Here is a 21,393-nt window from a genome sequence, read left to right as displayed (position 1 = left end):
TCTTCACGATTGAAGTTTTAAACCAAACGTTTTCAACAACATAATGCGGAGGTCACGTCGAGTTTTTTTTTTTCAACACCATTATGGTTTCATATGTAAGCTGGTCCTTTTGCACTGTAGTAAGGAGTTCGCTGTTTCTCTTTTGTTTTCATGTGGCTTATTTAGCCATCAGTATTTCTTGCTTTAAAATAACATACTTTTCTATTTTTGTACGAAACAAACTGTAGACTGGCTCTTCGTAGCATCATTTACCTGTGTTAGCTCTGCCACCTGCTCTTTGTCACGCATGGCTCCATGAAATATCTTGTTCCTTGGTTTATAGGGAAATAAACAAGCGCTAAAATGAAATTAGGTTAAACGATTTTCAGGTGAGAACAGTTGCTATTTTGCCAGTCAGCGACGACACTTGAACCAATGTCTGGCTTTTCACAAAAGTTCCTTTTCAAATCAAAAAGGCATTCGCTCGTACCTGCATTTTGAAAATACGCACATCTCTTTAATGTACACTTCACAATACCTAGACACTGTGACAGAATGCGCACTACCATGATGCCTCATACACACTTCACACCTAGAGCTTGATGCTATTGAGTGTCGCAAATTTGTGCATGAATACATGCGGTGACCAATTAAAAAATATTTATTGACAGGGTCGGGGGAGTTCAGTAAACTGGCTATCAGTGCCTATTATACACAAGCACGTGCGTATCTATTTATTTTTTTCTGTTCTTCCTTCTTTACGTACGCGTGCGATCCATGGCAAGCGGAAGCTTATCTATAGCCTGGGAAATTCACTTTTAAGCTGTTATAACACCTGGAGGAAAACCGATGTTGCTTGTTTCCTGAACCTAGTGCGCATAAGCATTTCTATTAATATTCACATTCATCTGTCAAGGGATCGTTTGATGTAAAATGAAACAAAAATGAGTTTTCTTCTGCAATGTCTTAAATTACAAATTCTTTCTTACAGCGACTGAGAGAAAAAGCGCTTGCCATATTTAACAGCAGCGAAAAAAAAAAAGACACGCACGAGCACTACGTATGACCTTTGCCTTTTCGCGCTACAGTTAAATATTTTCAGCTGTTACCACACAGCCAAATTTTTGTTTTGAGACCAGCTGCGTATTTATATATTTGTTATTTATAAAGATTCTGTGAGGCATGATAGAAAACTCAAACAGGAGAGAAGTTCAGAGGGAAATGGATGCTAGAAGTGATAAACAGTTGTCGAACAAGGAATATCGACTGCAGTCAACGTTTCGACAAAGAAAATTCTCTTCGTGAAGGCAGCACCTGCCCTCACGAAGAGAAATGCCCTTTCAAAGCGTTGGCTTCAGCGACATTCCTGGCTCGCCCACTACTCACCACGATAAAAAAAATTGTCTTTACACATCAAATTTCTGTGCAGTGGAACAGAAAAGAACGTCATGTGGCAGAAACATGTAAACAGAAAACAGAACTTTTTCTCTAATACAAAACAGATAACTGTCACGCAATATTTCTGTTATGGAAAAACTGAAAATAAAAGCTTGTTAAATAACAGAAAAATGAAAAATAGAAAACAGAGCTTTACAGAAATTTTCTGGCAAGGCAGCTGCCAGAAATTTGTTTAAGGAAATATTTGTTACAGTGTACATAAAAGTTAAAAGGACAGAAAACTTGATTACCTTTCAGTAAACATCAAAGAAAGCGATCGCCTAGTACAGATTCACACATGTGTGTGGAATCCGCCGATTTACTTATCCTTTTTTCCACTTTTCTGTTAAGCCAGATGACTTCTTCTCAAAGTTCATTGTCTGTTGGTGCCATGCGTCAGCGTTTTGTGAGATTGGCTCCGTGGCGTCGCACTGAACTTATCTCTATTTTCTTCATGTATTTTCCTGCGTTTTATCGCATGTCTGATGGCGCCTCCATTGCCAGTACTCCCCTTTTTTTCCGCGGTCGAAGACCACTGCAAGGTTTGTCGCAGGTGTTCGTCTAAGGTCCCGCTATGTCCTTTGTTTCCCGCCGGTGTCAAATGCCAGCGTGAAGTCATGCGAGCCAGTAGCGTCTCCGGTTCCACGCCGTTGCCCGTTCTTTCAACTCGCATTCGCGAAGTCGTGTTCGGCTGCCCTATGGTGTGATATTCACTGTCTTCTCTCTTTCTTCTGCTTCCGACCAGGTCTCTCGTAGTGTGCGCTTTAAAGCTGCTTCTAAGTGTGGCAGATGGTCTGCCATACTATGCTCGTCACTCTCATGAGTCAGTGCGAGCTACTAGGAGAAAGGTGACCACAGAGAGCAAAAGAGAGAGAGGGAGGAAGAGAAATCAAGGCAGGGAAGTGAAACACAGCAGGTTTCTGGTTGTGCTCTCTATACTGTGTGGCAGTGTACAAAGTGACGGTAGACGGGGAAAAGGAGATGGTGAAAGAAGGAGCACCGTCCGCACACACACGTGAAGGTGTGTATGACAACGCTGACTAATCGTTGTAGAATTCTGATGCCATTCAAAACCGACTTTGCCCACGTCTGCTGATAATGTTTCTCTTGCGATAGCTAACAGTCGTGCAACGTGTCTAGCCCGTTAGAGAGCGTTGTTCTTTGCACAACATAGCGAGGGCAGTTTGAAAAAAGGTGCGCCAACTTCTTGCTACACCCATAGACCTTACATTGAGGCTATAAGTTATTCCACAAATGAGCGCATTATTAAACACCGGGCCAGAGCCGTCACGAAAGTGGTTAGTCATGGCGCCAAGGCGAGCGGGAGACAAAACTGCACATGGGCATCCAAGGAGTTAAGACACTGGTTTGTGAAGTCGACGGCATTTCAACGCCAGGGTTAGCTCACGGGCACCCGCACGAAGGACATCGACTGATTTTGATCTCGGTAATAAAAATCAATTTTATGAATGCTGATCGGGTAAGTGCTCTCGATCATACCCATCGGCGACGCGGTAACGTGGTCATAGCCACTGAAATACGATGTCCTTCGCTTCACAGAATATAGGGGGGTGAATTTTTCTTAGTCAGGGAAAAGCTGCTGCCGGATTTGTGGTATATGAAACATTTACTTAGATTCTATACCTCTTACGTCACAGTGGCACATACCCGTCCTGGAGTATCGGTGAAGAATGGGCAAATACCCAGTGAAACCCGCTCAGTTGCAGATTATTTATTTCTTATTTGACAAATACTATCACCCTCGCGCAGGCTACTTAAGGGTGTGGGTTTCAAAGTGCACAAAAACGTACAGATATCACAGTTACTTGCAGAATACAACAAAAGGTACATGATGCAAATAATCAATCCTCGTGAGCAGAAAAATACTCGTCAAATGGCGACAGAATACAGGCGGTCACTATCACGCTTTATGAAACATACAAGTGAAAGAGTACATACCAACTTTTTTTCTATGTGAGGAAGTGCGAGTCCACTTTCGCCACAAAATTGTCTACACAGTCCATTTCGACAACTTCTCGAGAAAAGGCGTTTTATAACTCTAGAGACCTCGACAAAAAAATCATGAGCCATTCCACTCTTTGAAGGTGGATGCCCAGCGAACCTATTAAGCGCCCGACACAGAGGTGACCCAGAATATCGAACAAAGGTACGAACATCTTTATTGTTCTAATCTGTGGTCATCGTGGCGATATAGCTACGCACACACATTCGCGTATCACCTCTGTTATTAAATGCGTCCGTCACGCAATACAATGAATTGCTCATACCCCCGTAAACGCGGCCTCCCCATTACGGCGACAAAAGAGAAGCGAAATTGTACGCTGGAATGATCAGCGCCAACGGAGTCAGCTGTGAAAGAAGACGACGCTCGAGCCATTGATGATGATAGCTTTTTGCACTACGGAACCAGCTGCGGAAAAAGAAGGCGACGACGAACGCGCGAACAGTGGCACTAGCGCGTTTGCGCGGTTGGCGCCGATAATTTTTAACAGCCGTTTTTGAAAAAAAGTTGTAGAAAACATTTTTTTCGAAAACATCTGTTCTTACCCTTGTGCCTGGGACCTCTTTTGGTTCCACGTGTGACAAGGGTAATTCAAGGGCGCGTTAGAGGTCCCCGAGCCCACAGGAGTATGTGCAATTGGACTTGGACCCTTTCTGCACTATCACCAGGACAGGCGCATATGATCATTTTTTTGTCAACATCTCGGACACATTTTTTTCCAGATCCTAGCGACAGACAGCCTCGCTGTAAAAAAGAAAAAAAAAAGGAATTTGAATGTGTCGCTGCATGTGACATGCAGCCTGAGGTGCTTATCATAGCGGTGCCTAGCGGAATGGCAATGGGGCAGTTTCAAGTGCTCGTGATTATTGATGTTGACACAATCGTAACAAAGCACGAAAAGGAAGTTCATCCAAGCCACTCGTCGTCGACAAGAAAGTGTATAGGTATTCCTGCTACATTTCGGAGAGCACGCACGCTAGCGTGGCGGGAAGCGGCTCATACACAGCTGCTACGCATACACACAAACCGCAAGTCAAGGGAATGAGGCAATGAAAGCTCCGCCTTTATTATATATATATATATATATATATATATATATATATATATATATATATATATATATATATATATATATATATATATATAGAGAGAGAGAGAGAGAGAGAGAGAGAGAGAGAAAGAGAGAGAGAGAGAGAAGAACAAACACTTCGAATGCAAGAGGAACCATAAGTTAGCTTCTCCGTGACTTGACAGCGGTGCTGACGTTTTCGTGTTGTGGAGTTGTAGTAGACGTCAAATGGGGTATACGGAAAATTACACTTGGTCAGACATATTTCGCATGACCACTGCTTTAATTGAACTAAAGAAATAATAATAATATTTGGGGTTCTACGTGCCAAAACCACTTTCTGATTATGAGGCACAAGAAAGCAATCGATCGATTGGTGTAAATGTGCAGGCAGCTGCTCTGATTTTCGTATAAGTTGACGATGATGATGTGGACTGCTTCAGAGCTGCGTCAACGACATTTTACTCATGTTTTGTTCGGCTTTCTTGTGACGTTGAGAAGGACAATGCGCACCTGAAATAAATGCAGTCATGGACGGTTCTGGTAGCGCATGCAGCGCGATGAGAGCACGGTGCATTCAAATAAACTGACACCACTTTGCATGCAAGCGCGCGCTGGAAACCTTTCAAGTTCTTTTATGTAATTAGAGGGCAGAAACATCAGTGTTTATGTGGGTTATATAACCACACAAGGTATCTGACGAACAGCTGCCGTAGTTCTTTGCAAGGACTACGATCAGCTCTTTTTTTAAGCGCACATAAGGGCTATTGATTTCCTTACTCTATCTTTCTTTTGGACAAGAGAGCACGTTTCTATTGCAACAACGATATAGGTATCAGATATGCGATCCTTCTTACCATAGGCGAGGCCACGCGGCGCTAATGTAGACTCCGTCCTGCACCTGTGTATAGAATGGTTCCGCTTCCGATACTGCCTGGGTATAAATTTTTTTGTCTTTGCATGCAATGAACCTTTAAACAAAATTTATTTTTGAATGCAATGCATCCAGGAGAGAAAGCTGCTTCAGTTGCGTTCTCTTGTTATACGTAACGCCCACCATGGTATTCTTAACAATACACATTAATTTAACTTCTTCAGGGCACAGTACTATGTGAATCAACACATAACAGGATTGATTCAGAGAGGGAATTCCCTGTCTTGATGTGTGCAAAGGACTGACATCTCAAAGCAACCTTAAAAGGAACCTAAATAAATATACTAAATAATGTACTATTTCTCAACCCCCTCTACAAATGTTTCGTTAAAACAGCGCTCAATATATAATAAAGATCTGCTAAACATAGCGAGTGTTTTTAGCTAACTTGTGCCAAGCCTGACAAAATCCAGGTATGCGCTACGAGAATACAACCAGCTCAGTATTATTCACTGTCCTATTGAGCAACTGAGGGTATATTTAACATGAGCTCAAGTCATTAGTTAGCAAAAACAATTTAACCGAGTCTAAACATCTAAAAAAAAAAGGGTGTTAAAGCGTAGGATTTCTTGTTGGGAGCCCTCAGAAAGGAGCACGATCATTGAACCTATTATTCTAGTTGCCAACGCCAAGACCAAATGGTGCGGTATCTATAAAATTGAACCGGACAGGCGGTTTCCTATAGTATGTTTCGAGTGAATGATCGCGGACGGCATAGCGCCTGCGAACATATGCTTTTGTTTTATGTGTTCGGCCTACTTCAAAACTTTGACAAATATTTGCTAACAGTGCGGAGAGTGAGGTTTGGAGTAACGATGTGACGAAGGTTTGGCGGGCCGATGTCTTGACACATTGCAGACGCAGCTACTTTCATCCATTCTAACGGTGAAAGTCGCAACGTTTTTACTCCGGCAGTATCATGCCTGAAAACTGAAGAGTGAATGGACTTTTTTTTCAATAATTTCTAGCATCACACGTTTTGTTTATTTTCAATAGGCCTTTATGCGCGTGGAGAAATATTCATAACATGGCAAGAACCTTTCAGCAGAATCTTAACAGCGCTTCATGTCATTCGAAGATGAAGTATGCAGAGCGACCACTTGCTTCGCGACCTTTTGTCGGTATCGTCAAGCAGGTGTACAGCTTCATCGACCCACAGTGTTCACCAGAGCTAGAAGGCTTGCAGCCCCTCCGATTTTACAAGAAGCTTGAGAGAAAGCAGAGGCGGAAACAGAGATATACGAATACTTTGAAATTTGCGTCTCTCATCGGAAGCGCCCACGTATGAGAGTAAACGTTTTCTTTGATGTCTCTGAACATGAGCCGCCTTCGGTCTTAAAAGACCGGGGTGACATCTATTATAAGACGTACTGAGGATTCAACGAATGCCATCAAACAGACCGCTTTTTCGCAAGCAAGAGATGCAACGCCTAAATCTTACTAAATGCGGCTCGTGTGGGTCACAAAGAAGTTGACTTAGGCTCTCGCTAATTTCGAGTTGCGCAACCCTGCTCTCTATACAAACATTTGCCTCCGCAGCTTGGATCCGAGTCTACAGCTCCGTCTTCCTACGAGAATATTGCGTGCTGAAGAAAAGCTTCTGTGGCGCCCGCGCCTCGGCTTGACCTTCTTAAACGCCTCCTCATTCCGCAAAGGAATGGCTGGCACCCCTACACGAGACAACTTTGGCTGCGAGGAGACGAATAAGCATCCTATTTATGAATGGCCTCGTTACAGTGCGCCAAGACGAGAACTCTCTACCACACTAGAAAGGCTGGACAATCGTCTCTTGTCGGAAGAAAGAATCCTCGGACACTCGTCCAGACCGTCCTCAGCACAGAAGGCCTTCAATGCGTTGTTGCGCTTTTTCAGGACATTCGGACTTAGAGAGTCGTTGTGTGCTACACCGCGCTTATGTGTTTGTTATAAGTTAGGCTGTGGGGTTGAGTGTCTCTTTCTCCACGCACACACACGCACGCACACCTTCATCGCAGCTTAATCGGTATATTCGTTTCCCATGATGCTACAGTGGCCTGGGAGGCACTGAAAAGTGATGTCATGTCCTTTTTCTGCTAGTTGCTGATATAACTGCCTTATTTCCAGCGCAAGTTGGTCTTGTGCCACACGACGTAGACCGGATAGCAGACAATGCAGGGCTGCCTTCGAATGAAGATCTGTCACCTTCGTGGCCGCAGCAGTCGACGTTATTCGGTGAGAGGTTTTAAACTCAATGGTCACGGCTTTTTCGGGGAAGATTACAGCTCGATCTTGCCAATCCGTGAACAGTTGTCAAGCCATCAGTGTAAGTCTGAAGATGGTCCTTGCATGGCTCGTCCAGCATGAGTAGAGGCAGCTGCTCGAAAGTTGGCGGCTTGAATACTGCTTTCGTTCGAATTCCTGATACCGAGAGTCGAAGTCGTCGGTGAGCCAAACACCAAGGAACTGATAGCAGCCTCTCGCAGGCGTATAATCTCTAGGGAAGCAGTAACGGTACGCCGATATTTCCTGGCAAAAGCAGGCACTGGGCTGGTTTTTCGGCAGTGAGGCGAGGTTGTCGAAAGGGGCGCGGGGAATGTGCTTGATGTGTGCTCTGAGAACTTCCAATGTCATATGAGTTGCGACTGGTTAATCTTGAGCTATCACAGTTCTTTCCACTGTCGATGTGCAGCGCGGCAATACAATAAAAACTCCGAGTGCCTGCGTCCGACCACTCTCGATTGTGCGGATGTTACTACTGCGGGTATTACTCAGTACAGGTAAGCTGTACCTCAGATACCCAAGAAGCAACGCCCTGTAGAGTTGCAAAATGGCGTGCACTGACATATACCCCATGTTTTCCCTCCAAGAAAATTGAAAAGGTGTGAAATGACCGTTAAACGTTTCTTCGGGTAGGCAACATGGGGACGTCAGCTGATGTCTCGATCAATGATTGCCACTAAGAAACTGTGCGTACTGGCGTAACAGAGGTTTTGAAAATCGATAAAATGGCGTAGGACGTCATTGGCTTCCACGTAGGCGCGACCAGCGCACATTTCTCTGGTGAAATCCGGAGGCCTTATTCGCTAAGATACGCAGATATTGAAGTCGCGACTTTTTGAAGCCTCGCGCGCACCTGAGGAGGTGTTAAACCTGACGTCTACACGCAGATGTCGTCGGCGTACAATGACATCTGGACAGCCCTTGGTGTTCGTTCCACGAGACCGATAAGATTAAGATTGAAAAGTATGGGGCTCAAGACGCCACCCTGTGGAGCACTACAGTGTGTGTAGTGTTGAGAGGTCGAACCGTTATTGGTTTGCGCAAAAAATAACCTCATGTGTAAGTAGTTGCGGGTGCACACATACACTCGGCCACCAAGGCCAACCGATTCAATAGCATTAAGTATGGCGCCGCCCAATTGCGCTGGCTATAGTTGCGTAGGGAAGGTGACGGAACGCGTCATCCTTGCCGGATTGGAGTGGTACCTGGAACACTACAAAGTTTATCCAAACGTTATGGCCCGTTTTCGACGTCTCCACTGCTCCGTTGATAATCTCATCGATCTGGTCACTTACGTTCAACATCAAAAGATATGTAACGCCCCGAATCTGCATAGGAATGCGGCCACTCCAGCCGGTAATCAAACTGGGGACCTCGTGTTCAGCAACGCAATGCGATAGCCAGTGCCCGATCCATCGCGGAGGCTAAATGCCATCAAATAATCGATTAATATGGCGTATTGATTATGGATTTTAGCCTACAATGCAGTCGTCTGCAAAAAAAAGAAGAAAAAGTGCACGTGAGTCGAACGATAGGTATATTAAGTAAATGTAGAAAAGAAGGGGCCCCAGGACTAATCTTTGCAAGACGCCGTGGAAAACAGGTCAAAAAGTGGTTTAAATGTTGCCATCCGGACATATTGGAGTCTTTCTGAAAGGTAAAAATCAATCCACTGTGGGACGTGAGCATACTTTAGGAGTAGTCGGAGTTTTACCATGTACGTGCTATGTGATATTCGATCCAACGCTTTTTTCATTCAATAGGATGACGATAACGATTTTTCGACGTTCATCTACCGAAACGGGATTGTAAACAATAAAAGAAGTTGCTCGATTCTGTGAAAGAGCTTAAATGCTCGGAAACAAAATTATCCAGACGCCTTCTACACGCGCATAACGAGAAAGCTGGCTTGTAGTGCATGACACAAAATTCAGTACCAGTCTCCTGACTACATTATGCCAATTTCCAGTTGTTAGGAATCTGCATTTTATCAGCGCTAGCTGTAAATACGATACACAGATATTTGCATCACTGTTCAGCCAATCCAACGTAGAAAGCATTTACAATACCGTCCAGTCCAGATGATTTCTTTATGTCTGAGTGAGTGAAGTTGAAGAGTGAAAAACATCCCGCGTTCATTCATTACGAGATCCAATAAATTACACAGCTGAAAGAGCTGCTGCTGGGCAATTTCTGTGTGCTCATTTGCCCCATAAACCTGCTCCTGGAAGCTACTCCGGCAGGGATGGATCGGACTGTAAACAAGTGTGCTTTTCTTTCGTCCCTGGTTAATTTGTCCTGATCTATCTGCCAAGGAAACGCCATTCGTGCCCTGTCGCCAACAGGCGCGGTGTCACCGCAAACTGTAAGCCGATTGCCCTCGTTGGCCTGCACTCTGCGTGATGCAAGCCAGCGGGAAAGCAACGGCACGTGCGAATGGCCATTCGAGACGCACGGTTCGCGGATTCTTTGCTCTGCGTCTGTGCGTGTGATAGAAGAAAACAGTGCGAGGTGAACCGGGCGAAAGGAGTTACATGTCGACAGTCATGTGACGATTGCCCTAAATGGTCTTTTTTAATTAGAGCAGCAACCCTGTGTGTCTCTATATACTGCGAAAAAATAGGTTCTGTAGCACGGCGTTCGCGAAGAGTTTAGAAGCCACACTACGTGCAGTTGTTGACATTGCCAGGAGGCATTCTGGGCGCCCTGTAAAACTCACTACTCCAAGGTTCAAAATATTCAGGGCAGCAGACGTCATCGCTCTCTAGGTGTTCGGAGTGCCAGAAATGTATTAGAAGCTTTATGATCAGTCACAGTGGCTATTCCTGTCATTGGCGCAATGTCTCCAGAACGTTTGAAGAAGTTTGTCGTTTTAAATGATTGCCCGAGACCTGGAAGAACTACATCAGAGGGAGAGGTGGCGAGGGGAAGAGGCATAGAAGAATGGCGTAGCCGGAAGGACAGGACTGTGACCGTTAGATCGTAGGAATGAAGGCGCATGCCGACAAATTAAGGTCAATGTCCGCGGGGCGCATACGACAGAAGGACATACGCATGCAGGAGGGGATGCTGCCGAGTCGTTGTATTGGTGAAATGATTTACCCTGCTGTTACAATGGCAGGATATATCAGTGGCACGCAAGTGTCCTGCCATAGCCCCCTCCTAGTGTCTGGCTTAATATATATGAAAGACCTAATGGTGAAACAAGAAATGAAATTGATTTCATACTTTCTGCCGATCCCAGCATAGTGCAGGATGTAGACGGGATAGGTAAGGTAAAGTGCATTGATCATAGGTTATTGAGGGCTAGGATTCACCTCAATTTGAAGAGAGAAAGAGTCAAATTGGTCAAGAAGAAACAGGTCAACCTAGAGGCAGTAAGGGTAAAAGCAGACGAATTCAGGTTGGTACTTGCAAAGATATATGCAGCTTAGATCAGCGAGATGAAGATGACATAGAGGTAATGAATGACACCGTAACTAGGCTGGCTTCAAAGGCAAGGCACCAAAGTAACCAATAGGCAAGCTCTCCCAAGTAACAAAGGACCTAATAAAGAAACGACAAAGAATGAAAGTGTCCAACTCAAGAGGTCAGATAGAATTCGCGGAACTGTAGAAATTCATCAACAAGGAGAAAATAGGGGATATTCGAAATTATAACGTGGGAAAGACTGAGGAAGCAGTAAAAAATGGACACAGCATGAAATCAGTGAGAAGGAAACTTGGCATCGGACAAACCAATATGTATGCACTGACAGATAAGCAGGGCAATATCATCAGCAATCTCAAAGATATAGTAAAAGCAGTGGAAGAATTCTGAACTGACCTGTACAGTACCCAAAGCAGCCACGATACCTCCATTCGAAGTAATAATGAACAGGTTACACAGAGTCCTTCTATAACTAGCGATGAAGTTAGAAGGGCCTTGAAAGAGATGAAACGGAGAAAAGCGGCAGGAGAAAATGGGATACCAGTCAATTTAATCACAGATGGAGGAGACATAATGCTTGAAAAACTGGCGGCTTTTTATACGAACCGACTACCGACTTCAAGAGTCCCAGAGAACGTGAAGGATGCCAACATTATACTAATCCACAAGAAGGGAGACGTTAAAGAATTGAAAAATTATGGGCCCATTAGCTTACTTCCAGTATTATATAAAATATTCACCAATATAATCTCCAATAGACTACGGGCAACACTGCACTTCAGCCATACAAGGGAACAGGCTGGTTTCAGGAAGGGATACTCTGCAATGGATGACATACATGTCATTATTCAAGTTATCGAGAAATGCGCAGAGTGCAATCAGCCTCTCTGTAGGCTTTCATAGATTACGAAAAGGCATTTGATTCAGCAGAGATACCAGCAATCATAGAGGCATTATGTAATCAAGGAGTACAGGACGCTTGCGTAAATATATTAGAAAGTATCTACAGAGATGTCACAGCTACCTTAATCTCCACAAGAAAAGTAGGAATACACCTATAAAGAAAGGGGTCAGACAAGGAGACACAATCTCTTCAATGCTATTCACTGCGTGCTTGGAAGTAGTACTCAAGCTATTAAACTGGGAAGGCTTAGCAGTAAGGATAGACGGTGAATATCTCAGCAACCTTCGGTTTGCCGATGACAGTGTTCTATTTAGCAATACTGCAGACGAGTTACAACAAATGATTGAGGACCTTAACAGAGAGGGTGCAAGGGCGGGGTTGAAGATGAATATGCAGAAGACAAAAATAATGATGAATAGCCGGGCAAGGGAACAAGAGTTCAGGATCACCAGTCAGCCTCTAGAGTCAGTGAAGGAGTACGTTTACCTAGGTCAATTAATCACAGGCAACCCTGATCATGAGAGGGAAATTCAAAGAAGAATAAAAATGGGTTGTATCGCATACGGCAGACATTGTCAGCTCCCGACTGGAAGCTTACCATTACCATTGAAAAGGAAGGTGTACAATCAGTGCATTTTAACGGTGCTCACATATGGTGCAGAGACTTGGAGACTGACAAGGAAGCTTGAGAACAAGTTAAGGACCGCGCAAAGAGTGATTGCACAAAGATTGCTAGGCATAATGTTAAGGGACAGAAAGAAAGCGGTTTGGATCAGAGAGCGAACGGGTATAGCCGATATCTTAATTGACATTGAGAGAAAAAAAATTGAGCTGGGCAGGTCATGTAATACGCATGTTAGATAACCGTTGGACCATTAGGGTTACAAAATGGGTACCATGCAAGAGAAGGGAAGCGCAGTCGAGGACGACAGAAGACTAGGTAGGGCGATGACATTAGGAAATTCCCGGAAGCTAGTTGGAATCGGTTGGCGCAGGGCAGGGGTAATTGGAGATCGCAGGGAGAGGCCTTCGGTCTGCAGTGGACATAAAATAGGATGATGATGGTGATGATGATGACATATACTACGTAGATGTTTTGTGTATTTCATAGTCTTAAAAAAAGTCACAGGCCTGCGCGGCACACGCAGCACAGTCACAGCGTAAGCTGGAGGAGCGCCTACATCACGACAGGCTTCGCGGCGAAACATCTTCGCGTCGTTTTCACGAGTGCGATCTGAACTGTCCGCCCAGCGTCGACGGCGAGCTGCGCCTGGCCCTGCTCTCTGCAAAGCGGTCTGCTGAGCCGGATGATGGCTGGTTGCATCCGCGTGCGTAGCTTTACGAATCACTTCTTCAAGTTCGTGCCTTACGAGGAGACGCCATAACATGTACGGAAGAGCGAACACAGGTATCCGGACTACGTGTCGCACATGTCACATCCCTTGACCCGTGGCACTGTGCGTTGCTGTTGGTGATGGGGATGAGAGTGATGGCATCCCCTTCGAAACGGGATGGCGACAAATAGTCGCCTAGCCTGCTACATATAGGGTCAGCTACATACAGCATGCAACTGCTATATGCAACTGCTACATGTCGGGACACCTTGTGGAATATAACGTATCTGCAATGCAAAGTTTGTACGTATCGACGCTACGCGACGCGCATGTCAAATGGCACAAGGCGATGGTAATGATGACGATGCTGATTTAACGGCATTCCCCTTAGAAACGGGGCGGTGAAAAACAGTCACCTAGGCTGCTTGAATTAATTAGGTATGTCGTACATGCTTTCCATTACATCAACATTTATACATCTGGATAATCATCTATTCCTTCCTCAAGACTTGTCTATCTACCTTGCACCGCTGCCTATGCAGCTGCTACATGGCGTGCCACTTGGTGTAATAATATGCAACTGCAATGCAAAGGGAGCACGTATAGACGCTACGCGGCGCGAATCTCACATCGCAAGCCAAATGCCATGATACGATGCTGACGATGATGATCATTTATACGCATCCCCTTCGAAACGCGGTAGTGACCTAGCCAGCTTGATTTAATCAGGTACATAATGTATATTTTTTCTACCATTCTTGTATACATCTCCTTAAACTTATTTTTCTTCCTCAAATATTCTTTAACTGCCTTGTATCGCTACATGGCGTTCTGCCTGGTGTAATAATATGCAAGTGTAATGCAAAACGAACACGTATCGACGCTACGCAGCGCGCCTGTCAAATCCCGTGTCTTCTCACGCGCTAGGACACGTTTATATGGCATTTTTCCGCCGCGTGCTAGCAAGCACGTAAGCACATTCAAAAATTTCACCGAATCTTTGCCACGTTTATCTGGTGTTCTACGTGGGAGCGAACATCAAGGACAAATTTGTTCCGTCGAGTAAAGAAAGGTGGTCTGTCGGTGTGCCACTTGTTCCTTCAGCAAGTTGTATAACGTTTCATATGGATAAGGGACGTAAGAGACCCGTTTCTGTGTTTTTTTTTTCAAACCGTGCTAACAGTTTCAATCCCTGATTTTTTTGTTTCTTCAACCATTGGCCCTCATTACACAAATTCAAGGTTCTTGCGTGAAGTTGTAACGTCCTATTGTTTTCTTAGGACAAGATTTTCCCTTGAGTACCTCTCCAATATAAAAAGAAAGCGTCTAATGAAGGATCTCATTGTGAGTGTGTTCCCTGTTCCATTGTATCGGTTAATGTTTCAAGAAAGGCCTGGGCAAGACGTACTTAAAAGGGTTCAAAATATGTGAATACCAGTAAACGTTAAAATATTTTTCTTCAAGATTCACACGGGAACCTTGCCTGTTAAAACGTGGTTAGAGGAAAGAGGGATTTATGTGCCACGGGGAAGCAGATGCTTTCTGTGCAACAAAGCGGAAACGATCGAACATGTTTTCATTGATTGTAGTAATACCATATTCTTCTTGGATATATGACAGAGAACATTAAAGATAGACCTACCCCTCAATCCACATGGCATTCGTTTTTTACCACCTGAAAGCGGTTTTGAACAGATGGATGTTATCTTTTTACTTGGGCTGCACGCAGTCTGGCGTAGTCTGTTGGCATATAGACATCGTGGTGTTAAAGGCCGATCTGTGTATGAATATTTTGTGGAAACGGTTGTAAAGGTGCGTAACGTGTACAAGACGAATGACTGCGATGAAGCTGCAGTGTCAATGCTTGATACTTTAACCCATATAAAACGAGTGGGCTGTATGATCACAAACTTTTTTGAGGCTTGTAGCCAAGGTGGAAATAAAGAAAAAAAAAAGCTGGCGTGGCTCTAAGTGTTACAGTAGCTGTCTCCCACAAAGCGGGCCCGCGTTCGAACCCGTTGGGAACTGGGTCTTTTTTTCTTTTCTCTCAATCGCGGCGATAGCTGCTACGGACACCGGCGGTGGCGGACACCATCGCCACATAAACGGCTGTTGGAATGAGCACATAACAGCTTACGCTGTAAAATACAGAGGCACTGTATTCGGGCATTGATGTATATGTGCGCAGTTCATAAACATTATATGTGTCTTATTAGAAGTGGTAATTAATTATTGTGGGAGCCTTCATCCTGACTTCCGCAAACAAGAGGAGGAACGGCTTTCCCACATAACAATTCATCTCCAGATGGCGGAATTTCGCGCAACTTCGTTAGCCTGAATCGAAATCGGGAGGTTCCACGCGAAGTTTGGAATGATATTCAAGGTCTCTCATTGGAAATTGCTATGATCTTGCATGGCTTATCATTTAGAATACCGGAAACAATATGTTTCCTCAGGTGCATTTACTTGCGAACTGCAAGGCATTAAAGGCAGTGTACTTCAAAGAAGCCTATTGAGACCGCTGTTGTTTTTTTGTTTACATCAATGAATTATGGACGCCTTCGCATTTCCATCAACTGTTTCGCCGATGCCACAACATCGCGGATTTCAGGCCGAGGTGTTTTACCTAAATTTTTTTCTTAGGAAAAACGATATTTCTAAACTATGAACTCAAACGAAGACAAAAGCAGTCCTCTTCCGACCTAAAACAAAACTATCACATTGCCTTATATCCACCTCGGATCCGATACATGAAATAGTGGATTGCACAAAGATATTGGGTGTGACCATTTTCAGTACCCAGCTGGGACGAACACATAGGTGAAACACACATAAATCCGTGCAAAATTATTGGTTCAATTAATAAAAATAAAGACCTTTTACCTGAACGGATAAATCTTTAAATCTAGAATTCCTTATGTTAGGCCAGTTTAATATGTCCTCTTGGTTTCGGGAATGACGACAAAAAAAAAAAAAAAAAAGACAGCTCATCAATTTTTCAAAAGAAAGCAAATCGGGTAATGAGGAACATTCCATTTTATTCGCATACGCAAGAAATCTTTGATCGATATCTGATAATGAAAATCAATCACCGCTACAGCTACCACCTTACGTAATCTTACTTCATAGCTAACACCGGCAATAACTCATTTAATATCGACCTGCCATTTTTAAAGAAAAGTATAGTACATCTACAATACACGATATTCAGAAACATGGTTTCTACATACAAGTCTAAACAGTTTTCTTGCAATCGATGACTTACACACTTCCCCATTTATTAGAGAAATTCTCAGACAACTGCATTGACCCCACGTGCATGCCACGGAAAACATTACATGATATAATAATAAAACGAATAATTCAGGTCATAGCGCTGGATTCACAGGAGCAAGAAAGATCTGCAGCACAAAGGGGAAAACATTCAGTGACAGTATAATATATGAAACACTTAAAAACCTCACAAAGGCAAGCGAAGCGAAACATGCAATATCATTCCAGTGGATACCAGGGCATTGCAACATTCCTGGCAACACAGCAGCCGATGAAGCAGCACGACAAGCGCACCTCAAAGATGATACGACTCGGCTCCCAATATCAAAGAATGAATTACGCTGCAACATAAAGACAACGTCTTTCAAAATGTCTAGAAACACTTAGCTTGACCAGAATTCTAAGAGCACGGACTTAACCATATTGATCCGTTCATTGAATTCAAATTTTCAATATCATTAGACAGAACTATAGAAACCCTTATTCATCGTTTAAGACTAGGCACTGCCTACACAAAGCATTTCTTACGAATTGGCCGAAGCCGAAGGCGCTCGGCCGAAGAATTGGCCGAGCGGAAACCCCCGAATGTGATTGTGGATTTGTAGACGAAGATATATATCACCTCCTTCTAGATTGACCACATCACGACACACCAAGATGCCGACTTAAATCAGCGCTAATTAAATTAGACCGCAGACCTTTCAGTTTAAGGAAACTTTTGGGCCCTTGGCCAACAACGGCCTTGCAGGAGAGCGCTTTAAAAGCACTAAAGACTTTCCTTGAAGACAGCGGCATTGTTGGACGTTATTAGGGCTTTCATTGTTCCCTTCATTTCAATGTCACTGTATATATGCATCTGTTTGTGAATTATGTTGACTGTTCTGTTGTGACTGTATGCGATAATGCATTTACACGATGTATGTACCACCCGCGGACTAGACACATTATTATTAGGCGACAGTATCGTTTGTACTTTTGAGGCTTTCATCTACATAAGTGTGGAGACATTTACCTTGTATATTGTATGTACCACGTGTTCCTTACGTCATAGTCTTCCTGCGGAAACGTTGCGTGATAAGTCCTGGTGCTTGTGTGAAAAGATTATTTGATATGCAATCTTGAACCCTGTATGATGTATGACGGAATCACCCAAGAGATAAGGAGTAGGCGGCGCCTTAAATTGTGCGCCAACATCTCCTTATATCATATCAATAAAAAAAAAAAAACGACAAGACGTGCACTAACTATCACGTGATTTTATTTCAGAAGAGTATGGTGCTTATACAGACAAAACGAGTAGGAATCATCGCACGCGCATACCAACATTTTCCAGATATGCACTTTCTTTTCTGCTCGGGGTAATGGACGGGGCGCTGTGGCACGTAGCGCCTTCTTTTGTAATCAAGCTTGCTTCATAAATCTCTCACGTAACCTTACCCGTATTTTTAAACACGACAGAACAATCCTTAAACAGTGGTTTACGCCCGCAGTCGTCACAGCGCACGGAGACATGCCCTTCCCGATAACAGTTCAGTTTTTGCTTATGTTCCCTTAACTTAACATTAAAGCATCAGCTGTCTGCCCTTTGTACACTTTGCAGCATGATAAAGGGAAGCGATATACGACACCTTGTGCACAGTGCACAAACGGCGGTCGGTGATTCTTCGCGCATCCTCGACGAGTCCTAAACGGATCGGATGCTGATATCCGGATCGGATAAACGGATTATGTATGCTTAACAGCTCTTGCGGAGCTGAAAATACGACGTCCCCTTCCACTTTTCGGGCCACTTTCACACGGTTTAAATAAAGTTAAAGAACTGAAACATCGAACCCATGACCTCGAGCTCGACAGCGCAAGGCCACAGCCATTAAGCTACCGCGGCGGGTGTCAATAGAATGCAAAAGGCCAATTTGCCGCCAACGGAATGTACGCTCAACGACCGTCAGCAACTATACGCTTCATGCTTACCGTGGAGTATGTTTTCTTCTGTGTCAACATTGTGATCCTGGTGTGTGAGGACTGCACTTTTCCAGTATTCACTTTGAAAAAAAAACAAGGACGTTGAACTGAATTACAGAGGCGATGGCAGCGAAGAATGTGAAAATCATGGAGATGTTATCTGGCACATGGAAACTGCAAAGCTTCACATAGTTGTTTCAAAAGGTAAGTTTGCAAAGAGTGACCAGAGACACAAATATGACGTTCTTGCCCTGTATGCAAGACCCATCGCAGGCTCAACAGCCTTGTGTACTCTTTGGTAAGACGATAAATGAGTGCTGCACGTCGGGCGACCAGGGAACGCTTCCAACTTTAATAGGACAGAAATAGAAAGACGCATATAGCAGTGGTGGAGAGCGAGTGGAAGGAAATACAGGGAGGTCTACACGGCGCGTGTTCGGTTTGCTACTTTGCACTTGGAAAGGGGTAAAATGAGATAAAAGAAAAAAAAATGAAGATAGAGCGGTAACACTTCTATACTCTTAATCTGATAAACCCTACTGCTACCTTTAGTGCCACATAAATTATATTTTATAAGTTACAAACGTCGTTGTTTTGATGTCTTAATTGTTTTCGAGAGCTTAAATGTTTCTAGGTGCTGCAGAGAGTTCATGGCCTGAATATACAGGCTTCGCACCATGTAACCCTGACGTGGTATACCTCTGTATTGTCGAAACCTTTATATTTTATCCTATAAGCGCGAAAGAGGGCAAGAAGGAACTGGATGCGGCGACGAGGATCAGCAGGAGGACATGCAGGGAGCACGTAAGCGCGCTACTTGTGCCGCGGTTCATTTCGCCGTTATGCTGCGCAAGTTGGAGCAGGTCGCGTTCGAGTTGCACCGAAGAAGTTATGATGCATGTCACACACACACAAATATGTTTGGGACATTCTGAGCGGCTGCTGCGACTAGCAGCCATGGCAAAAAGGTCTGAGGTTTTACGTGCCATTCGTTCATTCGGAAGGCAGCGCTATAGCGCACACATAATGGACGACTACTGCGACCACTGTCCCAGCAGCCACGACAGGATCTCTGAACTCGGCTAGTGAACTTTCGTAGTAGCCCACTTGTCCAATGTCAGAACCCTGAAATATCGGTTACATCTACAGTTACAATCACATGTTCTCTAAAACGGACAGTCTTTTCATGTTATAAGATGTTTTAACCCGTGCCGTGACGGCCGCTCACGAGTCCCCAGTGACAGCGATTTCTTCTCTTTTGAGTGCTCACTTGCACGTGTGAACCGAAAGGGGGGCGGGGGGCACCGGGCAATTAAGGCTTGTTTCGTACGTTACCTCCAACACAAACATATTGTTGAGTACCTCATAACCGCTAAGAAGTCGACGGGCTTATTTTATAAATGACGACAGTGCCAAGCGTATCTAAACGTAATACCGTTTTCTTTTCAATGGCAGCAAGCTGCACGGTGGCTGTATGGGCGAGAACGTTCTTGTCAGAGGTCCTGGAGCACGGTGTATGTTCGTCGGCTTGTTTGTTTTTATAACTAGATAAAATCTAGCTGCAATGACACTTTCGAGGCATGAAAGGAATATTTGCGAAGGCTTTCACATTCTAACGTTGGTCGAAGCACACCAAGAATATTGAATAAACATAGCAGTGACCCTTTACCTGGAGTCATGAACTCAGCTTTGTACGGTATCTTGTTATTGCTGCCTTTTTAGCATGCCCTAAAGGTGTTCTTGACTTGCGCGTCACTGACAACGCTAGTGTATGTGTTGCACAAAATTAGTCTCTACGAATGATAATGGGAAAAAAGGTCTGGGCTTTTACGTGCCAAAATCCCGATCCGATTATGAAGCACGCCGTAGTGGGGGATTTCGGATTAATTTTGACCACCCGGGGTTCTTTACCGTGCACACAATGCACGAGACACGGGCGTTTTTGGCATTACACCCCTATCGAAATTTCGCCACCGCCGGGCCGGGATTGGTTCCCACGCCCTCGCGCTCAATAGAATGATAATGGACAGCCCTGAGATTATACTACTTATAATGGCAAAAAGTGGCGTAATGAACATGTTGTACATATGAGCACATTTTTGTTTTTGTTTCGTGTTGCACATTTTGCGTCATAATGTAGATTTGTCCCTGTTTCATCACTTCGAACGAAAACCAAGTAATACGGCAGCAAATGGAGCTAGCGCCTGTCTGTGCTGATTAGCAGTCAGGCTTTTCAGTGTGCTCTAGTATGATATTTGCAATGACTGAGCACATAATTTAACTATTGAATGGTCACAGCATCAACTTTACTCCTAGCGCATGACAGATAGTTTAGCGCACCTGTATGCTCTGTGGCCGAGCGGATATTTCTACTACTATGACGTAAATGTTATGTTTTATGCAGACTTCAGGTCTTGTGTGTGCAGACATGTTAAATGAGATTGGAAGCAGGAGCATAGTGTCGTATACCACGGTAAGAAAATACACAAAACATACTGATGCACTTTGTGTCATCAAATGCATTCAATATATAATTCGAAGACTAGTATAATAATGCAATATTCAATTTTACATTTATAATTGATTATATACACCTAGATGTGATTAGTTGTACTTGTAGTTTGTATGCTGTACCATTAGCTTTCATAAATGTATTCCATGTGTACGTAATGAGCTGTAAAATACCCCATTACAGGGACCTCAAACTCTAGAGTAACAGGCGCGGCCTTAGACAGAAAACTGCGATGCTTTCTTCATAGGGGCAGTGCAAGAGGCATCGCATTTAAGCAG

At 44.0% G+C, this 21,393-nt stretch overlaps 1 protein-coding gene across 3 annotated transcripts in view; it reads left to right on the top strand.

Annotated features, from left to right (window-relative positions):
* The first annotated feature begins 2,324 nt into the window (after positions 1-2,324).
* The window catches only part of LOC142566775 (monocarboxylate transporter 5-like), a 117,213-nt gene continuing 98,144 nt past the window's right edge, over positions 2,325-21,393 (top strand). The window contains exons 1-2 of one of the 3 annotated variants that reach the window (XM_075677659.1): positions 2,325-2,437; positions 7,546-7,653. In XM_075677659.1, coding sequence (XP_075533774.1) covers positions 2,398-2,437; positions 7,546-7,653 — 148 coding nt within the window. In that variant the 5' untranslated portion in view covers positions 2,325-2,397. Of the gene's footprint in view, positions 2,438-7,545; positions 7,654-18,725; positions 18,808-21,393 lie in introns of those variants that run through there. The other 2 variants (XM_075677666.1, XM_075677671.1) reach the window with 2 other exon arrangements.

Source organism: Dermacentor variabilis, chromosome 1 (assembly GCF_050947875.1).
Source record: "Dermacentor variabilis isolate Ectoservices chromosome 1, ASM5094787v1, whole genome shotgun sequence".
Taxonomy (NCBI): Eukaryota; Metazoa; Arthropoda; class Arachnida; order Ixodida; family Ixodidae; genus Dermacentor; species Dermacentor variabilis.
The sequence above is the reverse complement of the archived record's forward strand: the minus strand, read 5'-3'. Positions and strand labels throughout refer to the sequence as shown.